At 43.7% G+C, this 24165-nt stretch overlaps 3 protein-coding genes across 3 annotated transcripts in view; 2 read left to right on the forward strand and 1 right to left on the reverse strand.

Moving 5' to 3' along the window:
- LOC113429654 (uncharacterized) overlaps positions 1-24165 on the forward strand; it is a 219888-nt gene that overhangs the window by 126512 nt on the left and 69211 nt on the right. The gene's annotated exons all lie outside the window — the stretch shown is intronic.
- LOC113427354 (uncharacterized) lies at positions 798-8462 on the reverse strand. The gene is given in 6 exon segments (XM_087953501.1): positions 798-2927; positions 4526-4655; positions 6806-6873; positions 6990-7104; positions 7363-7977; positions 8311-8462. Coding segments are annotated over 5 exon segments (2040 nt in total). The 5' UTR covers positions 7768-7977; positions 8311-8462; the 3' UTR covers positions 798-1605.
- Positions 23919-24165, forward strand: part of LOC148131808 (uncharacterized) — a 35490-nt gene continuing 35243 nt past the window's right edge. The window contains exon 1 of the mRNA XM_087953576.1: positions 23919-23988. The gene's annotated coding sequence lies outside the window, so the exon portion shown is untranslated. The remainder of the gene's footprint in view (positions 23989-24165) is intronic.

Here is a 24165-nt window from a genome sequence, read left to right on the forward strand (position 1 = left end):
GCAGCTCTGTGCATGCACAGGCTGGGAACTGGCTCCAGCTGCTCCACCTCACTGCTGTCCAACTCTGAAGGCAGCTGCTGACTGCCGGCCTGCCCTGGCCCCATCTATGCCTATGATGCAGAGCCCTCCTCCGGGTCTTCCTCAGCCTCCAGGACTGTCCCATGTTCCTCCCCAACCTCCTCACTGTCTGACTCTGCTGCCTGTTCCTTGGCCGCCAGCGGGCCACAACATCTTGGCAGCCATTTTAAATGCCCTGCAATCATGTGACCATGATTTATAAAGCTTTTGCCATAAATCAAAGTTGACTGCTGGTTTCCATCAAAACTATTCCATAGCGAACAAAGGGTTCACTTAATGTCTGCCACAAAAAAGGTCTTAAAGTGAAGACCCACTTTACGACCATCACAACTTATAATGGAAATCGTGGGTTCAATTAGTCATACATTGACAGTGAATCAAATTTGTTTCCAATGATGAACAAAGTCTACTGTATCCAAACTTGTCTGGACAGTTTTGTCAGTTGTGTCAAAGGTAAATTCCTTTGTGAGAAACTGCATACAGTGGAACCTCGGGTCGTGACAGTAATCCGTTCCAGGACTATGGTCACAACCCGATTTGGTTGTGACGGGAAGCACGATCGACTGCGCATGCGCGGACTGAAGAAAAAAAATGGCTCCCAAGGGGAAATCAGTGCGGAAAGGGAATCTTTCCATGCCGATCTTGTTCATGACCCAATAAAAAAATGGATGGATATTTGGAGCTTTGAAGCAAAGTGAAGGAATAAAAGGGTCTTCACCTGTTTTTGTGACTTTTATTTTGTATCCCACCCTGGGTCATCACAGACACAATATGCATACACATACAAATCTATAGACGTGGGTCATTGGTTAGAATGTAGTACTACAGGCTAATTGTTCACAGTCAGAAGTTTGATCTTGACTGGCTCATGGCTGATTAAGTCTTTTATCCTTCTGAGGTCGTTAAATTGAGGACCCAGATTATTGGAGACCATATGCTGACTTTGTAAACTGCTCAGAGAGTGTGGTAAAGCATTGTGGAGTGGTAGATAACTCAAGTGGAATTGCTATTGCTATATAGTTTCTCCCGAGCATGAATCTTTTTATGAGAAGATGACCATTCTGAGCAAAACTCTTTCCACATTCCATGCATTTATATGGCTTCTCCCCTGTGTGGCTTCTTTTATGGGAAATAAGATTACATCTATGAACAAAAGTCTTTCCACATTCCGTGCATTTAAATGGCTTCTCTCCCGAGTGGATCTTTTTGTGGTTTCTAAGACCTCCCCTGAGTAAATGTCTTTACACACTCCATGCATTTATACAGCTTCTCACCTTTGTGTTATCACCTTATGTGACGTAAGATTATAGTGGAACCTCAGGTCACGACTGTAATCCGTTCTGGGACTTCAGTCACAACCTGATTTCATTGTGAACAGAAGCAAGATTGACTGTGCATGCCCCTACAGTTCTGGGCATGTGTGGCAGAGCAAATTGCCATGGCAGGACAAATCGCTGCAGCTGTACAGATCAGCATTTAAGGATCTGTTCGTGACCAGAAGCAACAATTTCCCCAAATTTTTGGTCGTCACCCGATTTGGTCGGTAACAGAAGTGTTCCTGACTTGAGGTTCCACTGTAACTCTTTGATCAAAGGTGTTTCCACACTCCATACATTTAAAGGGCTTTCCCCCTGTGTGGATCTTTTTGTGGACAGTAAGTCTACTGCTCAGAGCAAAGTTATTTCCTTACGCTTTAAATGGTTTCTCTCCTGTGTGGAGCTTTTTGTGTCTTCCAAGTCCACTGCTCTGAGTAAACGTCTTTCCACACACCATGCATTTATACGGCTTCTCCCCTGTGTGAATGATCTTATGGGTAATAAGATGACCTCTTTGAGCAAAGGTCTTTCCACACTCTATGCATTTAAATGGTTTCTGCCCTGTGTGGATCATCTTATGAGAAATAAGATTACTTCTTTGAGCAAAGGTCTTTTCACACTCCATGCATTTAAATGGTTTCTCTCCTGTATGGAGCTTTTTGTGGCTTTTAAGGCTACTGCTCTGAGCAAAGGTCTTTCCACACTCCATGCATTTAAATGGTTTCTCTCCTGAGTGGATCTTTTTGTGGCTTATAAGTCCATTGCCATGAGCAAACCTCTTTCCACACTCTATGCATTTATACGGCTTCTCCCCTGTGTGGATCATCTTATGGGAAGTAAGATTACGTTTTTCGGGAAAGGTCTTTCCACACTCCATGCATTTATATGGCTTCTCCCCTGTGTGGCTTCTTTTATGGGAAATAAGATGACCTCTTTGAGCAAATGCCTTTCCACATTCCATGCATTTAAATGATTTCTCTCCTGTGTGGAGCTTTTTGTGGCTTCTAAGCCCACTGCCATCAGTAAACATCTTTCCACACTCCATGCATTTATACGGTTTCTCCCCTGTGTGGATCATCATATGGGAAATAAGATTACCTCTTTGAGCAAATGTCTTTCCACATTCCATACATTTATATGGTTTCTCCCCTGTGTGGATCCTTTTATGGATAGTAAGTGTACTGCTATGAGCAAAAGTCTTTCCACACTCTGTGCATTCATATGGTTTCTCCCCTGTGTGGATCCTTTTATGGATAATAAGTTCCCTGCTTGTTCTAAAACATTTTCCACATTCCAAACATTTATAAGGCTTCTCTTTTGTGTCAATCACTTTTTGAGATGTAAGGAAGTTTTTTCCAAAATAAAGAATTAATGTCCCATCACTGGAAGTTGAGTTTCCCTGATTCCAATTCTTTGACTGGTTTCTCTCGTGGCTTTTGAATTGCATTCGAATTCCAAACTTCTCCATTCCGTCTTTAGCATTGATCACTTGGAACAGTTTAGAGGAATCTTGATTCTCCTGCCCATTATTACCTTCAAAGCAAAAGCGAAATGAAAATGATAACAAGGTTAGAGAAAAAGATCAAAATGTAGAAAGTCAAGTGAAATTTCTTCTGAAGTTCTCTGAAATCCCATTAGGTTGTATGTTTGCATGCCTACAGTGGTATGATACAGACATGATTCCTGTATTCATGATAGCTTTGAAAATATCTAGAACAACATCTCTTACTTTACAATTATCTATATATGTGCAAATCTCACTCAGTCAGTTTTGAGTTAAGGAATAATCAGGGGAAACATCCAAGGAGGAATTAGGAGAAAACTTAAGATTTATTGGGGTGGCTTAATTTCAGCAGAGACCTGTGAGAAATGAAACAATTTTGAAACAAGCTCCTTCTTCCCTGGTGTACCTTGGAGCAGCTGCTCCATGGTGTCCATCTGGCAGGATCCCCACTGGGCCTCTTCCTTAATCCCAGCAATGAGACTTTGGAGATAAATCCCTTGCTGAAGCCTCCCAGTGCCTTGTAAACGCTCTTTGTGCTGAGACTGGAAAGGCTGGGAGGCTTCAAGAATGGCTATTTCGCTGCCCCAAAGTCTCATCGGCTTGCAAGGGCTCTTTGGCCAGATCTGGTACAGGCGTCATTTTGCAGAGAATGGAGGCCTAAAGTACTTTAGTACGAGATCACGAGACCAGCAGTGCAAGATCTCAGGCTACTAATCTCACACCGCAGTACTTCACGTCTGTGTTATTTTAAGAATAGAGGACTGCATGAGATCCAGGGCAAAAGTCTTTGAAAATGAAGAGACCTTCCCTCTCTTTGAAAAGCATTTTTCCCTGGATCTCGTGCAGGCCTTGATTAGCAGAGAACAGAGGCCTAAAGCACTGTAGTGCAAGATCACGTGAGATCAATAGAGTTAGATTTCCCACTGCTGATCTTACATATCTCTCACCACTTCAGGACTCTTTTCTGCAAATGCACTGAAGTAGGCAAAGGAACCGACGGCTCGGCACATAATCGCAAGGTAAATCTCAGCAGGGGATGGGGTGGGGGCATAGGTAGGGTGAATTTTGTTGAAGCGCCTCTGCTGTCATTTTTAAGTGTGAATGACAGCCCTGGTGCTGCAACACTCATTTCGGAACTGGGGCTCAAGTACTTGGGGGAGGGCTGGTCGTAACTTGGAACTGTTGCTAAGTGAACTGTTGTAGCTCGGGGATTACCTGTACCCTAGAATGCTCTGAGTCACACTGCATGAGGTCTTTGTTCTTGAATTGGATTGGGAAAGTGCTCTTCCACGGCCTAGGGGTGAAAGCTCTGTTCTCACACAATTTTGGAGGTTTCAGAGGACAAATGACAACACACTCCTCCCACACAACCTCCAGAAGACACATAAAAGCACACATCATTCTTTTCAGCCTCCACAGATAAGTTCAAATAGAAATGGAAAAATGCAGATAAGAAATGGCACAGAAAGCATCTAAGCAAAGAGACATTGACTCTTTCCTTCCTTGGAGCATCACAAGGCCAGATACTTTCCTTCCTCCTCCCAGGAGACGATATTTGATTAGTGTTTTTTAAATAAAAAAACTAACTATAATCTCTCTTCTTGACTGGAGACTAGAAAACTCTTACCCAGAGAGACCACATTCCTATGGTTTTCAAGCATGACTTCCGAATGCAGCGCTTTCTGGTCAGGATCCAGCTGAGACCATTCCTCCTCAGAGAAATACACAGCCACCTCCTCAAAGGACACAAGACCCTCCTGGACATGGAAACAAGAACACAACACATCATTAATTTAGACAAGAGGATAGAAGGGGAACTCATCAAATTTGCAAACAAGACCAAATTGAAAGGAATACCAACAATCCAAAAGATAAGCTCAGGATATAGAAGGATCGACAGATTGGGCCTCATCTAACAAAAGGAATTCAACAGTGAGAAATGTAAGGTTCTACATTTAGGAAAGAAAAACCAAATGCACTGGCATAGAATAGGTGATACCTGGCTCAACAATAGTAAATGCAACAGGGATCTTGGAGTCCTAGTAGACAACCACTTAAACATGAGTCAGCACTATGCTACAGTTGCCCAAAAAACTCCAACAGAATCATAGGCTGCATTAAGAGAGATAGAATCAAGATGATATGACGTGTTAGTACCACTTTATAATGCCTTGGTAAGACCACACTTGGAATATTGCATCCAATTTTGGTTGCGAAAAAGATCTTGAGACTCTAGAAAGAGTGCAGAGAACAGCAAAAAAAGATTAGGGAACTGGAGGCTAAAACATAAAGAACGGTTGCTGGAATTGGGGATGTCTAGTTTTATGAAAAGAAGGACCAGGGGGGTGATATGATAGCAGTGTTCCAAGAAGCAATGGATGGAAACTATTCAAGGAGAGAACCAACCTACAAGTAAAGAGAAATTTCCTGACAGTGGGAGCAATTAATCAGTGGAATGACTTGTCTCCAGGAATTGTGGGTGCTCCAACACTGGAGGTGTTTATGAAGAAATTGGACAGTCACTTATCTGAAATGTTATAGGGTTTCCTGTCTGAGCAGGGGGTTGGACTAGAAGACCTCCAAGATCCCTACCAATTCTGTTATTCCATTCTGTTGTTCCCAAATTCCCAAAGCAGAGATATGCACTAAGTTAAGTGGCTGTGTGTCATACAAGTCCTAATTTTAGGTGAGAAAATGGCCAAATCTGAAAATTGCTTTTATTGAAGAAATATTTCGGGAAGTTTTATCAAATTGATTGATTCTGCAAAACCTTCAACACCTTTTAATAAAGTAATTTTGATACCAGCGACCATGGGATTCCCCTGGGGCGGCTTCGGGGGATGGGAATGGGAGGCTTTTGCTATCCTGTTTCACTTCCTTCCTCTGAGGCCACTCTCAGTCAGTGTTGCTAGGAGGACAGAGATCCAACCCTCGCCCACTGCTTTACAGGGTTCCGCAGGGCACAGTACTCTCTCCGCTCCTGTTCAACATTTATATGAAACCGCTGGGTGAGATCATCACTCAACATGGACTGAGGTATCACCAATATGCTGATGATACTCAGCTGTATGTCTCGGCCCGTGATGATTTAAGTGTTGCTGTGTCCTCCCTCTCGCAGTGCCTGGAGGCTATTAGGGGCTGGATGGGGTGCAGCGGGTTGAAACTAAACCCTTGCAAGACCGAGTGGCTCTGGGCTTGGGGTTTGTTGGCTCAGGTAGAATTGCCACCTTTAGTCTTAGATGGGGTGGCACTACCCCAAACAGACCCTGTGTGTAATCTAGCAGTTTTCCTGGACTCACGACTCCTACTTGAAGAGCAGTGGCAGCCGTGGCCAGGAGGGCCTTTGTGCATCTTCGGGTTGTGCGCCAGTTACACGTTTTCCTGGACCAACAGTCCTTACTCACAGGCACTCATGCCCTAGTCACTTCCTGTCTTGACTATTGCAATGTGCTCTACATAGGGCATCTAGAGGCCCCAGTTGGTGCAAAATACAGTGGCCCGAATGGTTTTGTGCGAACCCGGTTTTTAAAAATGGTCATGTGGCAATGTATTTATTTATTTTTCATTAGCCTTGCACAATTGCGAGTCAAAGAATTACCAAAAAAAATTGGGTCTCTAGAAGTTCCTGCCACTGTTATACGTTTATTCCTATTTCTTGAAGGACTTTTTAAAAATTGCTTCTTGTAAACTCCAAGATGGAGGAGAACCTAGCAGAACAAGATAAGTAGAGGAAGCTATGCTGGCCGACAGCAACTTGAACCTGCTATTCTGGTCCCCATGTTGTGGAAGAACACAAAAATAATCCAGGACAAACAAGGGGGTTGGTAATAGAAGGAAAAAGCCCTCTGCACACCCACACCACTTCCTGAAGGGAGAATAAAAATCTAATATCTTTTCCCTTCCTTACTTGATCTGGAGGTTCAATCGCTGTTTGATCTCCGTCATAAAAACCAGAAAGCTTCATTCTTTGCTCCTCTGTAAGGAATAAATAATTTCAAAATGCATAATTAACAAAATAGGGGGAGGTATTCTATAGGAGAGAAGAGAGAACGAAGGTAAGACAGATGGGGAATTGGAGGATCTTCCATTACCTCCTGAGGTGTCCTGACTTTGATCTTCCCAAGGGATCCTCCTGAAAAATAGCTCCTGAGGGGGATTTGATGGATTCTTCTTTCCCTCAGGATCTCTGATCTCCACAGTGCAGCACTTCAAATAGGAGGAACGAAGAAAGAAGCAGAATTAATGAACATCACATGACACAAAGTGGATTCTTGTATTTGGAACACAACCTCAAAGTCCCCAATATCCATCCGTGTGGCTGGGTGAAAAAACAATGGAACAATGTCCTACAAGAACAGGAGAACTGCCTCATATTATCAATGTGGGAGAAGTTTGGGAAGGAGGGGTGAAGCATTCAAACACTCTCTCTATTTATTCCCTTCCGAGCTCCCTCAAGGCTCCTACCTGCCACTGGAGCTGCTCCTCCGCCTGGCTCAGGAGGAAGCCTTCCGCCAGGGCCACTGCCTGGGAGCTGCTCTCTGCTCCACACTCCCGTACCCAGCCCTCCATCTCTGGGGGCAGAAGAGCCAGAAGCTGCTCCAGAACCACCAGGTCCAGCATCTGGGCTTTGCTGTGCTTTCCTGGCCTCAGCCATCGCCTGCATAAGTCATGGAGTCGGCTGCAAAGTCCTCGGGGTCCCTCAGCTTCCAGGCATCGGATGGAGGTCCAGGGCGGAACTTCTGAAGGGAGGATGGTACCATCCTGCAGGACCTTCTGCCCAGTTCTGGTCCAGCTCTCCCCAGAGCTCCCAGGCTGAAGAACCACAGGGCCTTTTCCACTCCCCTCCTTGGCCAAAGGGGGTGTCTCCATCCTTCCTCTCTCTCCGGCAGAGCAACTCCAAAGGCTCCAGGGACTCTGCGGGGTCTCCAGGGGCCTCTTCCTTCATGGAACCATTTCTGGGGCCGCAGGACAGATCCCTGCGGGTATTTCCGCTGTATTTTTGCTTTCTTTCCTTCCTTCCTTCCCCCACAGAGGAAATCCTGGCTTGCAAAGGCTGCCGAGGGCTCCGAGGTTCCGGATCTGGGAGGGAGAGAAAAACCAACGCCTAGATTCAGAAAGGGGGATTCAGGCCCTGGACCCCCTTCCCCAACCTGCCCGCAGCCGCAAGCAGCTCCTCCCAGCGCAGGGCCCAGGGCCCCCTGAACAGGGCCGGGAAGGAGGCAGCTGCAGAGCCCCCCGTTTCTTCCCCTCCGGAGACAGGATCGGGCCCTCGAGGAGCCCGGTGCGAATTCTGCCTCCTCCTCCGGCTTCTCTCCTCTCCTGCTGGGTCTCCGCTAGGCCCACCCTCCCCTCCCCCGTCGCATGGAGAGGGCGGCTGGGGAGCATGGGACCCGGGAAGAGCCCCCTCCTCACCTGGAGCACTTCTAGATAATCACCCCCGCCAAACTCTCCCGCAGCCGCTCCGCCTCCTGCGGCGCCTCTGGAGTTGAGGAGAGCGAGTGCGACGTCCTAGAGAGGCAAGGCTGAAAAATGTCACTTCCTTTGCCTCGGCCCCTCTAGGAAGGGAGCCGTGACGTTCGCCCTCCAGTGGCCCAATGGGGAAGCGCCTGCAGTTCCCCTCACTTTTATTTATTTATTTTATTTATTTATTTGATTTGCCAATTGTTTACAAGATAATAAGTATAAATGTATACATAGTTGTGAATACATGAAATGGGTACATATAAGAAAAATAAAAGAATAAGAGAAACAATAGGACAGGGACGGTAGGCACGTTAGTGCGCTTATGCACGCCCCCTACAGGCCTCTTAAGAAAGGGGTGAGGTCAATAGTAGACAGTCTAAGGTTAAAGTTTTTGGGGTTTGGGAAGAAACTACAGAGTCGGGTAGAGTATTCCAGACATTGACCACTCTATTGCTGAAGTCGTATTTCCTGCAATCAAGTTTGGTGCGGTTTACTTTGAGTTTGTATCTATTGTGTGCTCTTGTGTTGTTATGGTTGAAGCTGAAGTATTCATTGACAGGTAGGACATTGCAATGTATGATTTTATATACCATGCTTAAGTCAGACCGAAGACGGCGTAATTCAAGGTTTTCTAGTTCTAGAATTTCAAGTCTGGTGGCATAAGGTATTCTACAACGAGTAGAGGAGTGGAGAACTCTTCTTGTGAAATATTTCTGGACTTTCTCAATTGTGCTAATATCAGATACGTGAGTGTGGGTTCCAGACTGATGAACTGTATTCGAGTATTGGTCTAGCAAATGTTTTGTATGCTCTGGTTAGTAGTGTGATATTACCAGAGAAAAAGCTACGTAGGATTAGGTTAACAACTCTTAATGCCTTTTTGGCTATGTAGTTGCAGTGGGCTCTAGCACTTAGATCATTAGAGGTGAGTATTCCAAGGTCCTTTACAGAGCTTGGGTCATCAACAAGATCTTGACTATTCAGCTTGTATTTTATTTTCTGATTTTTTTTGCCAATATGTAAGACAGAGCATTTATTTGTTGAGATTTGAAGTTGCCATTTGTTTGACCACTCTGATACATAGTCAAGATCTTTTTGTAGGGTAGCAGTATTGTCTGTGGTATTGAACAGCTTTACATCATCAGTGAAGAGAACGCAATTGCTCTTAATATGATCACAGAGGTCGTTTATGTAGAGTATGAAGAGAGTTGGTCCTAGAACACTGCCTTGGGGAACACCACTATTGACAGGTACTGGATTTGATAGTACGCTCCCGATTTTGACCATTTGTTGTCTGTTTGACAGGAATGCTTCTATCCAGTTATTCAGTTGTCCAGAGATACCATAGGATTTTATTTTTAGGAGTAGTTTGTCGTGTACCACTGAATCAAAGGCTTTACAGAAGTCTATGTAGATTGCGTCTATTGCTTTGCCCTGGTCGAGTTGTGTCGTCCATATGTTTTTGCAGTGTAAGAGTTGCAGATTACAGGATAGTTTTTTTCTGAAACCAAATTGTTTATTGGAGAGTAGGTTATTTGTCTCTAAGTGAAGGATGATGGATTGGTTAATAATTGATTCCATGACTTTACAGGTGACGCAGCATAAGGAGATTGGCCTGTAATTTTCAACTAGGCTTGGGTCTCCCTTTTTTGAAGATGGGGATGACTGTGGCTTGTGACCATAGGTTAGGCAAGGAGCTGGTCCTGAAAGATTTTTCAAAGATTATGCTTAGAGGTTTGGCTATGGCAGTGGATAGCTTTCTTAAGAAGTAGGCACATATTCCATCCGGTCCAATAGATAGAGATGGTTTAAGGTTGCGTAGTGCTTTTTCAACATTGTCTTCTGTGAAATCGATATGTATTAGATCATTGTTGTTATCTGTAGTACGGCTAGGAAATACTGGGCATGATCCATTGCTGTTTACAAATACTGAGCCGAAGAATGTGTTAAAGATGTTGGCTTTAATGGTGTCGTCGTTGCAGTCTTTACCATCAGGTCCTATCAAGGAGGGATGGACCTTGAGTCTTTTAGTTTGTTGTTTACAAAATTGTAAAAAGCACGGGTGGAATTGGTGCTTAGAAGGTTTTCCTCTTGTTTAATGTGATAGTTGGTGCATTCGGTCTTTATCTGGTGGCATAAATTTTTGTATCGGTTTTTGAAATTGGCAACGTGACCAGATTTGTTTTTCCGCCAGAGTGATCTCTTTTTGGATTGAAGTTTCCTTATTGATATGGGTAATCTGCTTTTTTGTTTTGTTTTGGGAGTTGTTGTTGGTACATATAGTTTGATGACTCTTTTGACTTCAAGTAAAAATATGTTGTAATGGTCTTCAACAGTATTGCATCCAGTGAATAGAGATTGCCAATCAAGGGATGAGAGATCGTTGTGTATAAGATCATAATTGCCTTTTTTGAAGTTACAATTGGGGATTACATCATTGTGGTGATTTTTGTGTGGACGTATGTTGAGACAAAAGTCAATCATATTGTGGTCACTACTGGAAAAGGGTTCTTTAGTTTGTATTCCATAAATTAAATTCAAACTATTGCAGAAGATGAGATCGAGGCAGTTGTTTAGTCTAGTGTTGTTGGTTACTAGTTTTTCCAGTCCCAGATTTGTAATAGCATTGTAGAAGGTTGTGTGTATGATTTCAGTTGTACAATCATTTAGGGTCCAGTCAATATGAGGTAGATTGAAATCACCAAGAAAGATAAAAGGGTATGGGCAGGATGCAGCCCATGTTAGTAATGTATTTAGCTTGTTTACATGTTCGATGTCATAATCAGGTGCTCTGTAACATAGTAAGAATCAAATTGTGATATTTAAGGATAGTTCACAGATGATGGTCTCAGGAAGAGCAAGCTCCTGGGTAACTTGGATATTTTTTAGATGTAAGGATTTTTTATAGAAGATAGCAACACCACCTCCTCGACGATTTTCACGATCTGATCGGTAAACATGATAGTCTCTTACTGTGGTAATGGAGTCGGGGAGAGATGCATTGAGCCATGTTTCACAGACAAATATAATGTCAAAGTTAGCCATATTTAGGAGGATGAGAAATTCAGGTATTTTATTCACGAGGCTTCTTGCATTGAGTAGTTTGCATTTAAGGCCGGCAGTAGTTGGAATTGAGGTAGTTGGGGGCGTGCGTGCCTAGTCTTGGGTGATGGTGGATCGGTTGAGGTAGGGTTGTGGTTGAGGGTAAAAGCTGAGTATTGGGTTGCGTGGCTTACTTTTGATACAGTCAGCATGGTAGTCAATGTACAGGTCCTTCTCTCCATTGTCTAGACGGTTTTTGAGTTCAATGCGGAGTACACAGGAGCGGGCACGTTGCTGTATGGTTAGGTCAGGGCGGCAACGGAGGTTCTTATGGTTGGTGTTGGTTTTGGCGAGTGAGTTTATAGTATAAATGAATTTACGTTTGCTTGATTCATTTTTGCAAATGACTCTGCACAGGCGTGGGGCTACAGAGCCGTCACTGTTATTGAGCTCTCGGCCAATGCGTGAAATGTCAAGTATTTCATCAGCGGAGATGGTTGATGCTTGATAATCCCTGATGATGTTTCGGGCAGTTGTGATGTCATCATTGTTATTGGTGACCTCTAGACCAAATAAGATGGCGTTTGGACGTTTCCGTTCACGCTCAACAGCTTCTCTGATGAGGATTGGGTTATCAATATTTGTCTGGGTTGTGCTTATTTGTGGATTGGGTTTTGGATTGGGTTGTGGTTGTTGGGTAGAGAGGTGGTTTGTAGCTATTGGAAGTTCAGGTTTTTGCGTTGTTTCTTTTTTTTCAAGGTTGGATATTCTTTCTTTTACGGCGTCCAGGGATGCTACTGTGGTTTCAATGGTATCAATTCTTTCCAACAGATCCTGTTTGGGTTTGCATGCGTCCAGGGATGCTACTATGGTTTCAATGGTATCAATTCTTTCCAACAGATCCAGTTTGGGTTTGCATGAATTGCAGTAATATAGAAACTCATTGGATGATTCCAGGTATTGAATAAATTGCTTGGTTAATCCCAAGCAGTCATGATGAGTGTATTTCTTACACAGAGAACATTTGATGGAGTTTTCATTATCCTTTAGATTTTTGTAGCATTTAAGGCATGTGCAGGAGTCTTGTGGATCATTGGTGGGGATTATGTTCTCTGTAGGTAGTGCTTTGGCATAGGATTTTTTTTTTGTCATGGTAGGTTTGTTAAGATGGTACGTTGATTAAATTAATTAATGGAACAATATCACACCAATCAATCATCAATTGCAGTAATCTCTCTAGTCAGATAATATTTCTGGGCAACAATCAGCCTAATCAATTAAATATTCTAAACACTAATCAATTAATTACACTAATCATTAATCACACTGTTCATTTAAATTCACTAAATCATTGATTTTACTATTCAATTAAATTACATGCATATTGATCTTTTCAACTAGTCAGTAATAACACTATTTGCACTAAACACTCTAGTCACACTAATCAATTAGGACCATAAATCAATTGAACAATTAATAAAATATTTTATAGAAATTGATTATCTAACCGTTGATATAGGTGATGAGGTAGAAAAGTTGTAAGTTTTGAGGTAATGAGTCAATCAGTGATTGATTAAAGTAATGAGGTAGTATTAAGAGTCTGCGAGGAAAGGGTTAATGCTGTTGTTGACTGAGAGGAAATTATTGCTCTTTGTAATAGTAGATTGCTATTACTCTGTAAACAAGACTGTAATACGATGCTCAAAGGGTTTTTGAAACAGTGTAAAACTTTCCTAAGCTGTTCAAGTTGAGTAGTAGGAGAAAATACAGTCACGTGGCTTGGGTTTACTTGGCGGGCGCCCCCTGGTGGATTTGGGGCCAAGGACCAGGATGGCAGAAAGGGCGGGAAAGAGGAACGCATGGGAGGGGGAAGGGCGGGGATGATGGGCTTGGGAGTAGTAGAGCAAAAGGCCCCTCTCCATGGCTCCCTATCAAGGACTGCGGAGGCGGTTCTTTCTCCGCCTTCCACTCCTTCCTGCCCAGAAACCGTCGGTGGAGACGGAGGGGAAAAGCCTCTTGAGGGGATCCGAACTCGCCTCCCTCAGGAACCGCCGCCCTGAGGGCTGCGCAGAGATCGGAGGAGGCCTCAGAAGGCTCCGGAGTCCCCTCAGAAACGGCCGGGCGGTGGGAAGTCGAGGACCGGGAGCCTCGCTTGGACGCCCAGCTCGTGTCTGGCGGGGGTGGCGGCCTGCGGGGGAGGCGGGCAGGGAGGCTCCGAGGGGGGAAATGACGGTTCCTCCGCCTCCCTCCGCGCAGCCGCCCTTCTCGGGCTCGGCCTCCCTCGGCCTCCCAGCGGAAGGGCAGGGACCCCCGGCCTCTCCTGAGGATTTCTTATATAATCTATTATCAAACCTCTAGCATATGCCTTCATTGTATCCCAAACATTCTGTGTTGAAGTATCTTCTTTTTTATTTTCTCTAAAGAAAAAAGCCAATTCTTTCTCCATCCATTGTGTAAAATCTTTTTCCTTTAAGATAGTATTGTTTAATGTCCATCTCGATCTTTTTTTTTGTCCCTTCCATTTAATTGTCATTGGGCTATGATCTGCCCAAGTACTTGTTTCAATATTTGTTTCTTGAATATTAGATATTAATTCTGTTGAGATCCAAATCATATCCAATCTGGACCATGATAAATGTCTATTTGAATAGAAAGTATATTGTTTAGTTTTAACATTTCTTTCTCTCCAAATGTCTTTTAAGGTTAATTCGTCTGTCATTTTAAAAAAGGATTTAGGGAGAGTCTTTCTATTTTACTTTTGTTGTTGCTATATTGTAGCATTATTTTTATTCATTAGAGCATTATTTTTATTGCAACATTGCCATTTTCTCATGGGTCTATCCAACCTGGCTCACATATGACACTACACCATGTTTTATTAATAACCCACAACTGAATTTATATTTCATACTAAGCCAAACAATTATATAGTCCAGTTTATTGTCCACAATTCCATTAAAGTCTCCCATCATAATTATATTAACATAGTCCAGTCCAGTTATTTTCATGTGTAATTTTTTATAGAATTCTTCTTGTTTATCATTCAGAGCATAAATTAGGGAAAATATTTACTTCTTTGACTCAATGTAAGAAAAGAGGAGTGGTTCTATACATTAAAGAGGCCATCCCAGCAAAATTGATTTATACTGATGAAGACGGAAGAGTATTAATGGTGGAAATAATGGACAACAATATAAAAATACTCTTGATTGCAATTTATGCTCTGAATGATAAACAAGAAGAATTCTATAAAAAATTACACATGAAAATAACTGGACTGGACTATGCAATCGAGAGTATTTTTATATTGTTGTCCATTATTTCCACCATTACTACTCTTCCATCTTCATCAGTATAAATCAATTTTGCTGGGATGGCCTCTTTAATGTATAGAACCACTCCTCTTTTCTTACATTGAGTCAAAGAAGTAAATATTTTCCCTAATTTTGGCTGTACTAACAATTGTTCATGTTGTTTTTTAATATGTACTTCTTGTAGACAAATTATATCAAATTTTAATTTCTCTAATTTATGAAAGGTTTTCCTTCTTTTAACAGCTGAATTGAGTCCATTTATATTCATTGTAATCAATTTTTTTTCTTCCATGATTATGCTTTATATTTAGGTCTAACAGCTCTCGTGGATCTTACTTCACGCTATTCTTTACTATCCACCTGTCCACCTACTGCGCCTTCCACTTTTTCAGTCTCCAGTTGTTCCTCTTGAAACTCAATTAATGGGACCTCTTTCTCTGCCTCTTCTTCTCTCCTTCCAAAAAATTGTGCGTGGAAAAGTTCTGCTTTCTCAATTGAATCAATTCTATGTCTCTGCTCTTGCCACGTAAACATTAATCCTTCTGGAATCAGCCATCTATAATTCACTTCCTTTTTCAATAACATTTTGGTCAGGAATCGATATTCTCTTCTCATCTCTCTCACTCTTCTGGGTATTTGTTTTAAAACCATAATCTCTTTGCCTTTGTATTTCAACGTCTTCTCCCTTACAGCTTGTAATATTTGTGTTTTGATGGATTTTTTGGTAAATCTGATATGGACTTCCCTTGGTAAGTTATTTCTCATCGCATTTCTTGTAAAAACTCGGTATACCTCATCTACTCCATCCATCATCTTTTCCTCTGTAATTTCCAAAGCATCCACCAAAATTTCTATCATTATCGCAGCCAAGTTTTGTCCTTTTTCTTCTTCTATATTTTGAAATCTGAGATAGAATTCTGACCTCTCCATTTCCCACCTCAACATCCCACTTTTATCTTGTTCAACCACTGTTAATCTGCTGTCAATATTTCCAATCTTCTCCTCTCTTTGTTTACCTTCTTCAATATTTTGGAATCTCTCATCATACTTCACCATCATTTGTTGAATATTTTCCACTTTTTCATCAGTCTTCTCTGTTCTTTGTTCAATAGTATCTGTTTTTATCTTGAGATCTTGGATTCCTTGCATAATCATCTGTAAGGTCACTTTTTCTTGTTCTTTATCTTGCTTCAACATTGTCTGAATTAAACGTTGTCCTCCAGCTGGTGGGGAGGCAGAGGTAGAGGTAGAAACGCCAGAAGGTATGGGTTTCCTGCTCATTTTAAATGCTTCAAGACCTTCAAATTCTTTTTAAATTTTAATCCAACTGGTAGAATAGCCAATTATAATCCAAGATGGAAAGATCCAATAGTAAAAAGCCCGATGGCAAAAAGGAAAAAGGAGAAAGAGAAGAAGAAAAATCTTCAGGTTCTTCTAGACCCTAATCCAATTATGAAGTAGTCCACAATAAAAAATGAAAAATAGAAAGAAACAAAAAAGCCCAAAGATGATGATGATAATAATAATAATAATAATAATAATAATAATAATAATAATAATAATAATAATAATAATAGAACAAAAGTAAGGAAAAAAAGAAAAAATTCCTTCAGGTTCTTCACACCTTAATCCAATTAGGAAATCTCAATAATAAAAAGGAAAAGGCAGGACTTCCGGTTTGTTGGCTTCGCAAGCGGCAGGGATTTGCGAAGCTGCGCAATCCCTGCCGTGCTAGCCGTTTTTGGGGCTCCGACCCAGGCGGGTACGGAGCTAGGCTGCCCTGCAGGGGCAGCTGAAGGTAGGGGGGATCCGGAGAAGGGTTGGGGGTTTTTGCAGACCCCCTCCCCGGCCGGCAGAACCCCCTTTTCCCAGGACGGTGCAGCGGCGGTCCGTAATGGCCGCCACAAAGAAGCTGGCAGCCGGGTAAGAATGCGCAGGAGGAAGTGGAGAAAGTGCTTGAAAGGAGAAAGTTTTTCTTGGCTCCTAGGACTCTAAGACATATTTAACAAAATTCCTGAAAAGTATGACTTTCTGAATGATACCTTCGAGAAGAGGAAAAAAGCGGCAGTTTAATGGTGCTGAAAGGATAGCTTACCCTCTTTTTCTACGGAATAAAAAGTGAATATTAAGAAATCTATTTTTTTTAGGTGAAAACTGGCTTTAAGCGATGAGTGGGAAAAGAGAGGACTAAAAAAAAATATTTGTATGCTAAGACTTTGTTGGAGGAGATGTCTTAAAGATTGAAAGACTAAAATATATTGCAATAAGATTTTAAGAAACAGATTTGGACTTTCTTTTTCTCTGATTGATACTACCCTAGGAGGAGAGTGGGAACTCTGTCTTGGTTTGGACTGACTGATAACTTTGGGATTGTCTTATTTTTCCTTTGGAATATTCTGACTGTTGTAAGAGAAAAGAAAAGAAAAGATTTATAATGGCTCCTTCTATTGAGGAACTGAGAAAAGATTATGAGCAAGCAAAAAAAAATGGTAAAGCTGGTTTGAAAGAAGCCTTCCTTTTTTTAGAAATGGCGCTTATTAACTATCAACAAACATTGCAGCAGATGAAGACAGCAGAAGAAGAAGAAGGAGAGGAAACCATCTTTAATAAATCTCAGAACTCGACCAAGAGGGAAGGAAGAGGGAAGAGAAGAGAAATAAAGGACTTAAGATTTAAAAAAACATTTAAGAAAGGGAAAAACAAGGTGCAAAATCAATATAAGGATGGTAAACAAAAGGGAAGAGGAATACGACAGAGAAGGGAAGCCAGTAAGGCAGAGGCTAGAAGAAGGGGGGGGTAGAAAGGTTTGTTGGGAGAAGAAAGAAAGGGAAAAGGTGGAGAAAAGCTACAAAGTTTTGAAATTAAATGGGAAAAAAGGAATTTTTTTTAGGGATAAAGGATAAGTATAATTCCTTCAAAGAGATTTTGCAAGGTACATAAGATGATATGGTAGTATTGTATTAGAAATAGAAAACTTAAATGGCTTAAGAGTTGATAAGAGATTAAAATGTTGAAATGTTAATAATGATTGGTTTTAAAGTATAATATGAGGGGAGATTTAGAATATTGAGCTTTAATTAAAGAGTTTAATAAGATTATGGGATTATTATAAAATTTTCATTATAGTATTTGTTTTTAATATTTAGATCTATTGTTTAACTATGTATTTAATTATTTTGGATGTATTATTCAGTTAGAATGTACCAAGCAAAATCGGATTGGGTATTCTAAAGATTAATTTGATTAATTTAGTCGGGAGATAGAAAGGCATCATACTCTGATTAGTGATTTCAGGAGAAATTTCTTTTTTTTAATAAGGAATGAGACAAAGGTACAATAAAGAATGGACAAAAGATACAAATATAATGACTCAAATTAAGATGATTAATTAAGATAGAATTAAAAAGAGTGAAATATGGGGAGAAGTTAATATAGAAGATTTAGAATGGTAAATAAAATAAGTAATGATATGTAAGATGAGTATGAATACAGTTGAAGTCCATGAAGAAAGAAATACCTGGGTCCAAGTTACTTTCCAAAAAGATCTTTTTTTATGTTTTGTGTGTTGTGTATATATGGTTTTTTTGGGGGGGAGAATTAATGAAACCTTGCAGAAATATAGAATGAGAATAATGGTAACTAAGTCAGAAAGAAATAGATGAAATAATAATAATAAAATGGAATAAGAGTAAAGAGAAAGAAAGAGAAAGAGAAAATCGATAAGAGGTTTTTGTATGTTTATATGGAAATGGTTTAAAACAGAATTATAGTTTATCTGACTTGTTAAATTTATAATGGAAAAAGGTTTAAATATGTAATGGATAATGACGACTTGTGTGTTTTGAAAAAAATTAATAAAACTTGTTTAAAAAAAAAAAAAAAGGAAAAGGCAGAATGGTCCAAAAACATGGATGGAAAAAGCAAAAAATCCCAGTAAAAAGAAGGAAAAGAAAAGAAAAATAAAGAAAAAATTCTGAGGCTTTCCCTTTAAAATAAAAAGCAAAAATAAGAATATTACTAAAATTAAAATTTACAGAGAGGCTGGTAAGGAGGGGTACCACAACTGAAAAGAGATAAGAAAAACACACTGCACTTTGTTTAGTTGTCCAAGGCTCTTATTATGACTCTCTTCTCCACAAGCTTCAAAGCCAAGCCTCAAGTGTTAAAATGTTGATAAGAGTCCAGGAAAGCACCTGTAATAATATTCTGCTGCGCTCTTCCCTCTATCTTATCAAATTAAAATGTCCTTGAGAAGGAGTCTTTTCACAGTTCTCTCCAATTCAAATAAAATATTTTCAAGCCTCTAGTTGGCAGTGTTACAAAATTTCTTAATACACTTCCCCCCCCAGCCAGAAAAACATAGTTTAAGTTGAGAAAAAAGAGAAAATATTTACATGTATATATGTAAAAAAAAAAGGAGAGAAAATAACCAAAGGGAGCCTCTGTCCTAAAAGAAAATTAAAAAATCAAAAAGGAGCATAAGAAGTAAATATATATATATAAGAGAAAATTCAGCCCAGTTAACTACAAAATCACGCTAAAGTCCAGTAAAAAAAAAAGTAAGAGAAAGAAAAAAAAAATCCAAGCCTCAATTTGACGTCCCTTTAAAAAACGCCGCTCATACAGTTTTGTCAAAAAATCTCACAGGTTTCTTCTCATATTCAGAGTGTCCTTTCAAATCTCAGCAAGTTAGCAAAAAAAAAAAGAAGAAAAAGAAAAAGAAATTTCTCACCCAGCCGACACACTTTCACTTTCAGCCTCTTCCTTTCCGGAGCTGTCCCGACTTCAGCAGCTATGGAGGCTGCCTCTCCGCCGCCGCCGGCAAAAGGACTTCTCCCGGATCAACCAGGGACTTTGCGATGTCCCTGGGATCCACAGAGTGTGCCCTTCACAATCACCGTCTCTACGGGACGGTTAAGGTCCGTTAGGACCGACCAGGGGCGAAAATATCAGCTGCGATCTCGGAGCCCCGAGATTGCAGCTGTATCGCCATGACGAAGCTCCGCCTTCTCCGTCTCAAATATCTTATGCCTCCGTCTCTCTCGCTTCCTTGGGTGAGGCGATATGAGGAGGGGGGAATAATGAGGACATCCAAACTGATCTTTTTGGGGTCTCCCAGCCCCTCCCTCCCGTCAACCTCCACCTCCTCTGGTTATCCCCAAATTTTCCTCTACCCCTAATCTTTAGCACTTCTAGCATTTGGGGCTCCCTCTTCTCCCCCCAAAAAACAGCCCCCCAAAGACCACCTCACAGGGAGGGTCTCCAGCCGATTCACGAGAGAGATAGATCTGGGGGGGGCAATTGAAGGGGGAAACTCAGAATCCCCCCCCCATTCATCAGTTCCCCCCTCCCGGGCTCCCCCTCACCCCCAGGTCCTGATCGGGCGGTGGGGGATTATGGGAAGGGGGGCTTGGTCTCCTCCCCAAATTCAGAGCCCCACTCCCAAGGGACCGAGGCTAAAATCCTGCCTGACCTTCACTGCCTGGGGAGGGAACGGAAGTTTCTGAAGCAGGAAAAATTCTATTTTTCTTCTGCTTTTCGTGGCTTTTATGGATTCAGCTCTGAACATGCCTCACTCCTTTCGCTTTCCGCCTCCTTCCTCTTCCAAGGCAACCGACTTCGGGGGCTCCGAATCCGGGTCTAATGCGGGGCTCGAAAGGTCCCACGCCCACCCAGTCACCGGTGGGGGAGGACGATGGGGGTCCGACTGCATCTCATCTCAGTTCAGCGCCCTTCCCAAGGCCCCCTCCCCTCCACGGTCACAAGGAAGGGAAGACAGCTGTCCGTCTTCTCGGCGAAATGAGGGGAGGGAGCGGAGACCACGCGGAGATCGAGTCTTGAGGCTCCCGCCCCTCTTGCCCTCGACCCCTTTCCCCATTACGGGGGTCTCTCAGCCCCTTCCCCCCCCAGGAGCCTTGACGTCCCCTCCCAACCCTTCTCCCCCAGAATAGGGGGTCTCCTTCGCTTCCGGGGATCCGGGTTAGCACCCCCACTAGCAGCATCAGGGGGAGCCCAGCAGAGCCCATGGATGCTGCCCCACAAGCGCCCCCAAAGAGAGGGGAGGAAGACGCGGAGGCTCCCGGCCCCAGAGGCGGAATCGTGTGTGTGTGGGGGGGGGTCTGGATGGGGGGGGGGCTCTTCTTCGGATTTCGGAATTGGGAGGACCCCGGAAAGCGGAAGGACCAATGAGAATCCTCCCTTCTGCAGCGTCATCGGTCTCCGGGCAGAGTCTCCCTTGAGAAGTCCACAAGAGAAGATCGTTCCGAGCACACAGAGAAGGGAAGGGGGGGGGGGGGGGGTTTTTTTTTTTGTGGGGGGGGGGGGGGGGGGTGGGTTTTGGGGGGGGGGGGGGGTTGTTTTGCTTTTTTTTCTTCTTTCCGGGGGGGGGGGGGGGGGGGGGGGGGGGGGGGGGGGGGGGGGGCCCCCCCCCGCCGGGGGGGGGGGGGGGGTGGTGGGGGGGTCCTCGGTGTTTCACACACACGTACGTGTGTTCATTAAATGTGAAGATTGTGCAGTAGGAAGAGCTGGCACACTAGATGATAAGGGGGGAAGGGCAGCCCCGCAGCCAGTGAGAGGTTGGGGCTCACCCACAGACATCCCCCCCATCCAAAGGGAAGCCCCGGAAAACCCTCAGCTAAACCAGGGAGAGCCCCCACTTCCCTTCAGGGGAGAAAAAGGCTATTCCCATTCTTGAAAGATGCCTCAGGAACATCCTGAGGTAAATCTCAAACAGCCCAGAGAAGAAAAAGGCGGGAAAAAGGGAAACGCCCCCTTTCCACCCTCAGCAACCAATCAGAACACAGAACCCCTCAGGCGGGAGCCCGCCCCTCACTCAGCCACAACAGGGAGTTTGGAGCCTTTGTGCGGTTTCTTTCTCCACCCATTAAATGGGATATTTTTCACATTTAAAGCGTTCAGAAGAAAAAGACCCAAAATGACTTTGCTTTTGTCCATTAGATTCAATTATCAGGCTGAAATGGTTTTTTTTTTAAAAAAATCTTGCACTGTCTTCCCCCCCTTTTTTTCTTGTACTTCAGACTTTCTTTTCCACTCTTTCTCCTTCCCTTAATTTCCTATTTCTATTTTTCTTTGTGTTTTGTATAATAAACAAATAGATTAAGATCTCGAGACTCTGGAAAAAGTGCAGAGAAGAGGAACAAAGATGGAGGCTAAAAGATATTTTAAAAAAACGGTTGCTGAAAGGAAAAGAAAGATAAGGGGAGATATCGTGGCATCTTCCAATATCTCACATATCCACAAAGAAGACTTCTCTCTTCTCTCCTCTCAGTAAATATAGAAGGGGACCTAATGAAAGAGGCGGAGGTGGAGTTGCACTTTATCGGTGAGAAATAATCAAACCGCTCCAGAGATGGCACAGAAGAAAGACGAAATCCTCCTTCGAGGCATTTGGGTTCATATAAAAGGGGGTAAGAAGCACAGACGCCAAAGCCTTTGTCTGACAGGGAGCCACGCAAAGGGGCCTTTCCTCCTACTCCCAAGCCCATCATCCCCGCCCTCTCCCCCCTCCCATGCGCTCCTCTTTCCCGCCCTTTCTACCATCCTGGCCCTTTGTCCTAAATTCACTAGGGGGCGCACTCCGCCAAGTGAAGGGAACTCCAGGCGCTTCTCCATTGGACCACTGGAGGGCGAACGTCACGGCTGCCTTCCCAGAGGCGGCTGCAAAGGAAGTGACATCACTGAGCCTTGCCGCTCTAGGACGCCGCACTCGCTCTCCTCAACCCCTAGGGCGGTACAGTGCGTGGAGAGCCTGCGGGGGGGACATCCAGACGTGCCCCTGTGATCCCCAGCCGCTCTCTCTATGTGGAGGAGCGGGAAGGGTGGGCTGGCGGAGGCTCAGCAGGAGAGGAGAGGAGAGAAGCTGGCGGAGGAGGAGGCAGGATTCGCACCGGACTCCCCGAGGGCCCGATCCTATCTCCGAAGGGGGAGAGAAGCGGGGGGAGGGGCTCTACAGCTGCCTCCTTCCCGGCCCTGCTGTGGGATGGGATGGGCCCTGTGCTGGAAGGAGCAGCTTGGAGTTCGGGGCAGGTTGGGGGAAGGGGGTCCAAGGGTTGAATCCCCCGTTCTGATCCTGGGCGTCGGTTTTTCTCTCCCTCCCAGATCCGGAACCTCGGAGCCCTCGGCATCCTTTGCAAGGCAGGATTTCCTCTGTGGGGGAAGGAAGGGAGTGGAAGGTCAGGCAGGGATCTGTCTTGCTTCCCCAGAAATGGTCCCGTGAAGGAAGAGGCCCCTGGAGACCACCACCCCGAGTCCCAGGAGCCCTTTGGAGTTGCTCTGCTGATGAGAGGAAGGATGGAGACACCCCCTTTGGCCAAGGAGGGGAGCGGAAAAGGCCCCATGGTTCTTCAGCCTGGGAGCTGTGGGGAGAGCTGGACCAGAACCGGGCAGAAGGTCCTGCAGGAGGGAACCATCCTCCCTTCAGAAGTTCCGCCCTGGAGCTCCATCCAATATCGGGAGGCTGAGGGTCCCCGAGAAGTTTGCAGCCGACTCCATGACTTGTGCAGGCGATGGCTGAACCCAGGAAAACACAGCAAAGCCCAGATGCTGGACCTGGTGGTTCTGGAGCGGCTCCTGGCTCTCCTGCCCCCAGAGATGGAGGGCTGGGTGCAGGAGTGTGGAGCAGAGAGCAGCTCCCAGGCGGTGGCCCTGGCGGAAGGCTTCCTCCTGAGCCAGGCGGAGGAGCAGAAGGAGCAGTTCCAGTGGCAGGTGGGAGGCTTTAGGGAGCTTGGAAGGGAATAAATAGTGTTTGAATGCTTCACCCCTCCTTCCCAAACTTCTCCCACGTTGATAATATGTGGCAATTCACCAGTTCTTGTAGGACATTGTTCCATTGTTTTCTCACTCAGCCACACGGATGGATATTGGGAGCTTTGAGGTTGTGTTCCAAATATAAGAATCCACTTTGTGTCTTGTGACGGACCTTAATTCTGCTTCTTCCTTCCTTCCTCCTATTTGAAGTGCTGCACTGTGGAGATCAGAGATCCTGAGGGAAAGAAGAACCCATCAAATCCCCCTCAGGAGCTATTTTTCAGGAGGATCCCTTGGGAAAATCCATGTCAAGACACTTCAGGAGGTAATGGAATAGCCTCTAATTCCCCATCTCTCTTACCTTCGCTCTCCCTTCTCTTCTGTAGAATACCTCCTCCTATTTTGTTAATCATGGATTTGGAAATTATTCCTTACAGAGAAACAAAGAATGAAGCTTTCTGGTTTTTATGATGGAGATCAAACAGCAGTTGAAGCTCCAAATCAAGTAAGAAAGGGAAAAGATATTAGATTTCTATTCTTCCTTCAGGAAGTGAAGCGGGTGTGCAGAGGGCTCTCTCCAGAGTGGCTGTGTTGAGCATGTAATCATGGTACTTTGGCTTACAAAATAATTTCCAGTCCTCTGGTTTGCACCTCAATTAGGAAATCAAACTTTCCCGCTTTG

Source organism: Notechis scutatus, chromosome 2 (genome assembly GCF_049901735.1).
Source record: "Notechis scutatus isolate UNSWTSFEM ecotype Mainland chromosome 2, rNotScu1.2, whole genome shotgun sequence".
In the NCBI taxonomy this organism is placed as follows: Eukaryota; Metazoa; Chordata; class Lepidosauria; order Squamata; family Elapidae; genus Notechis; species Notechis scutatus.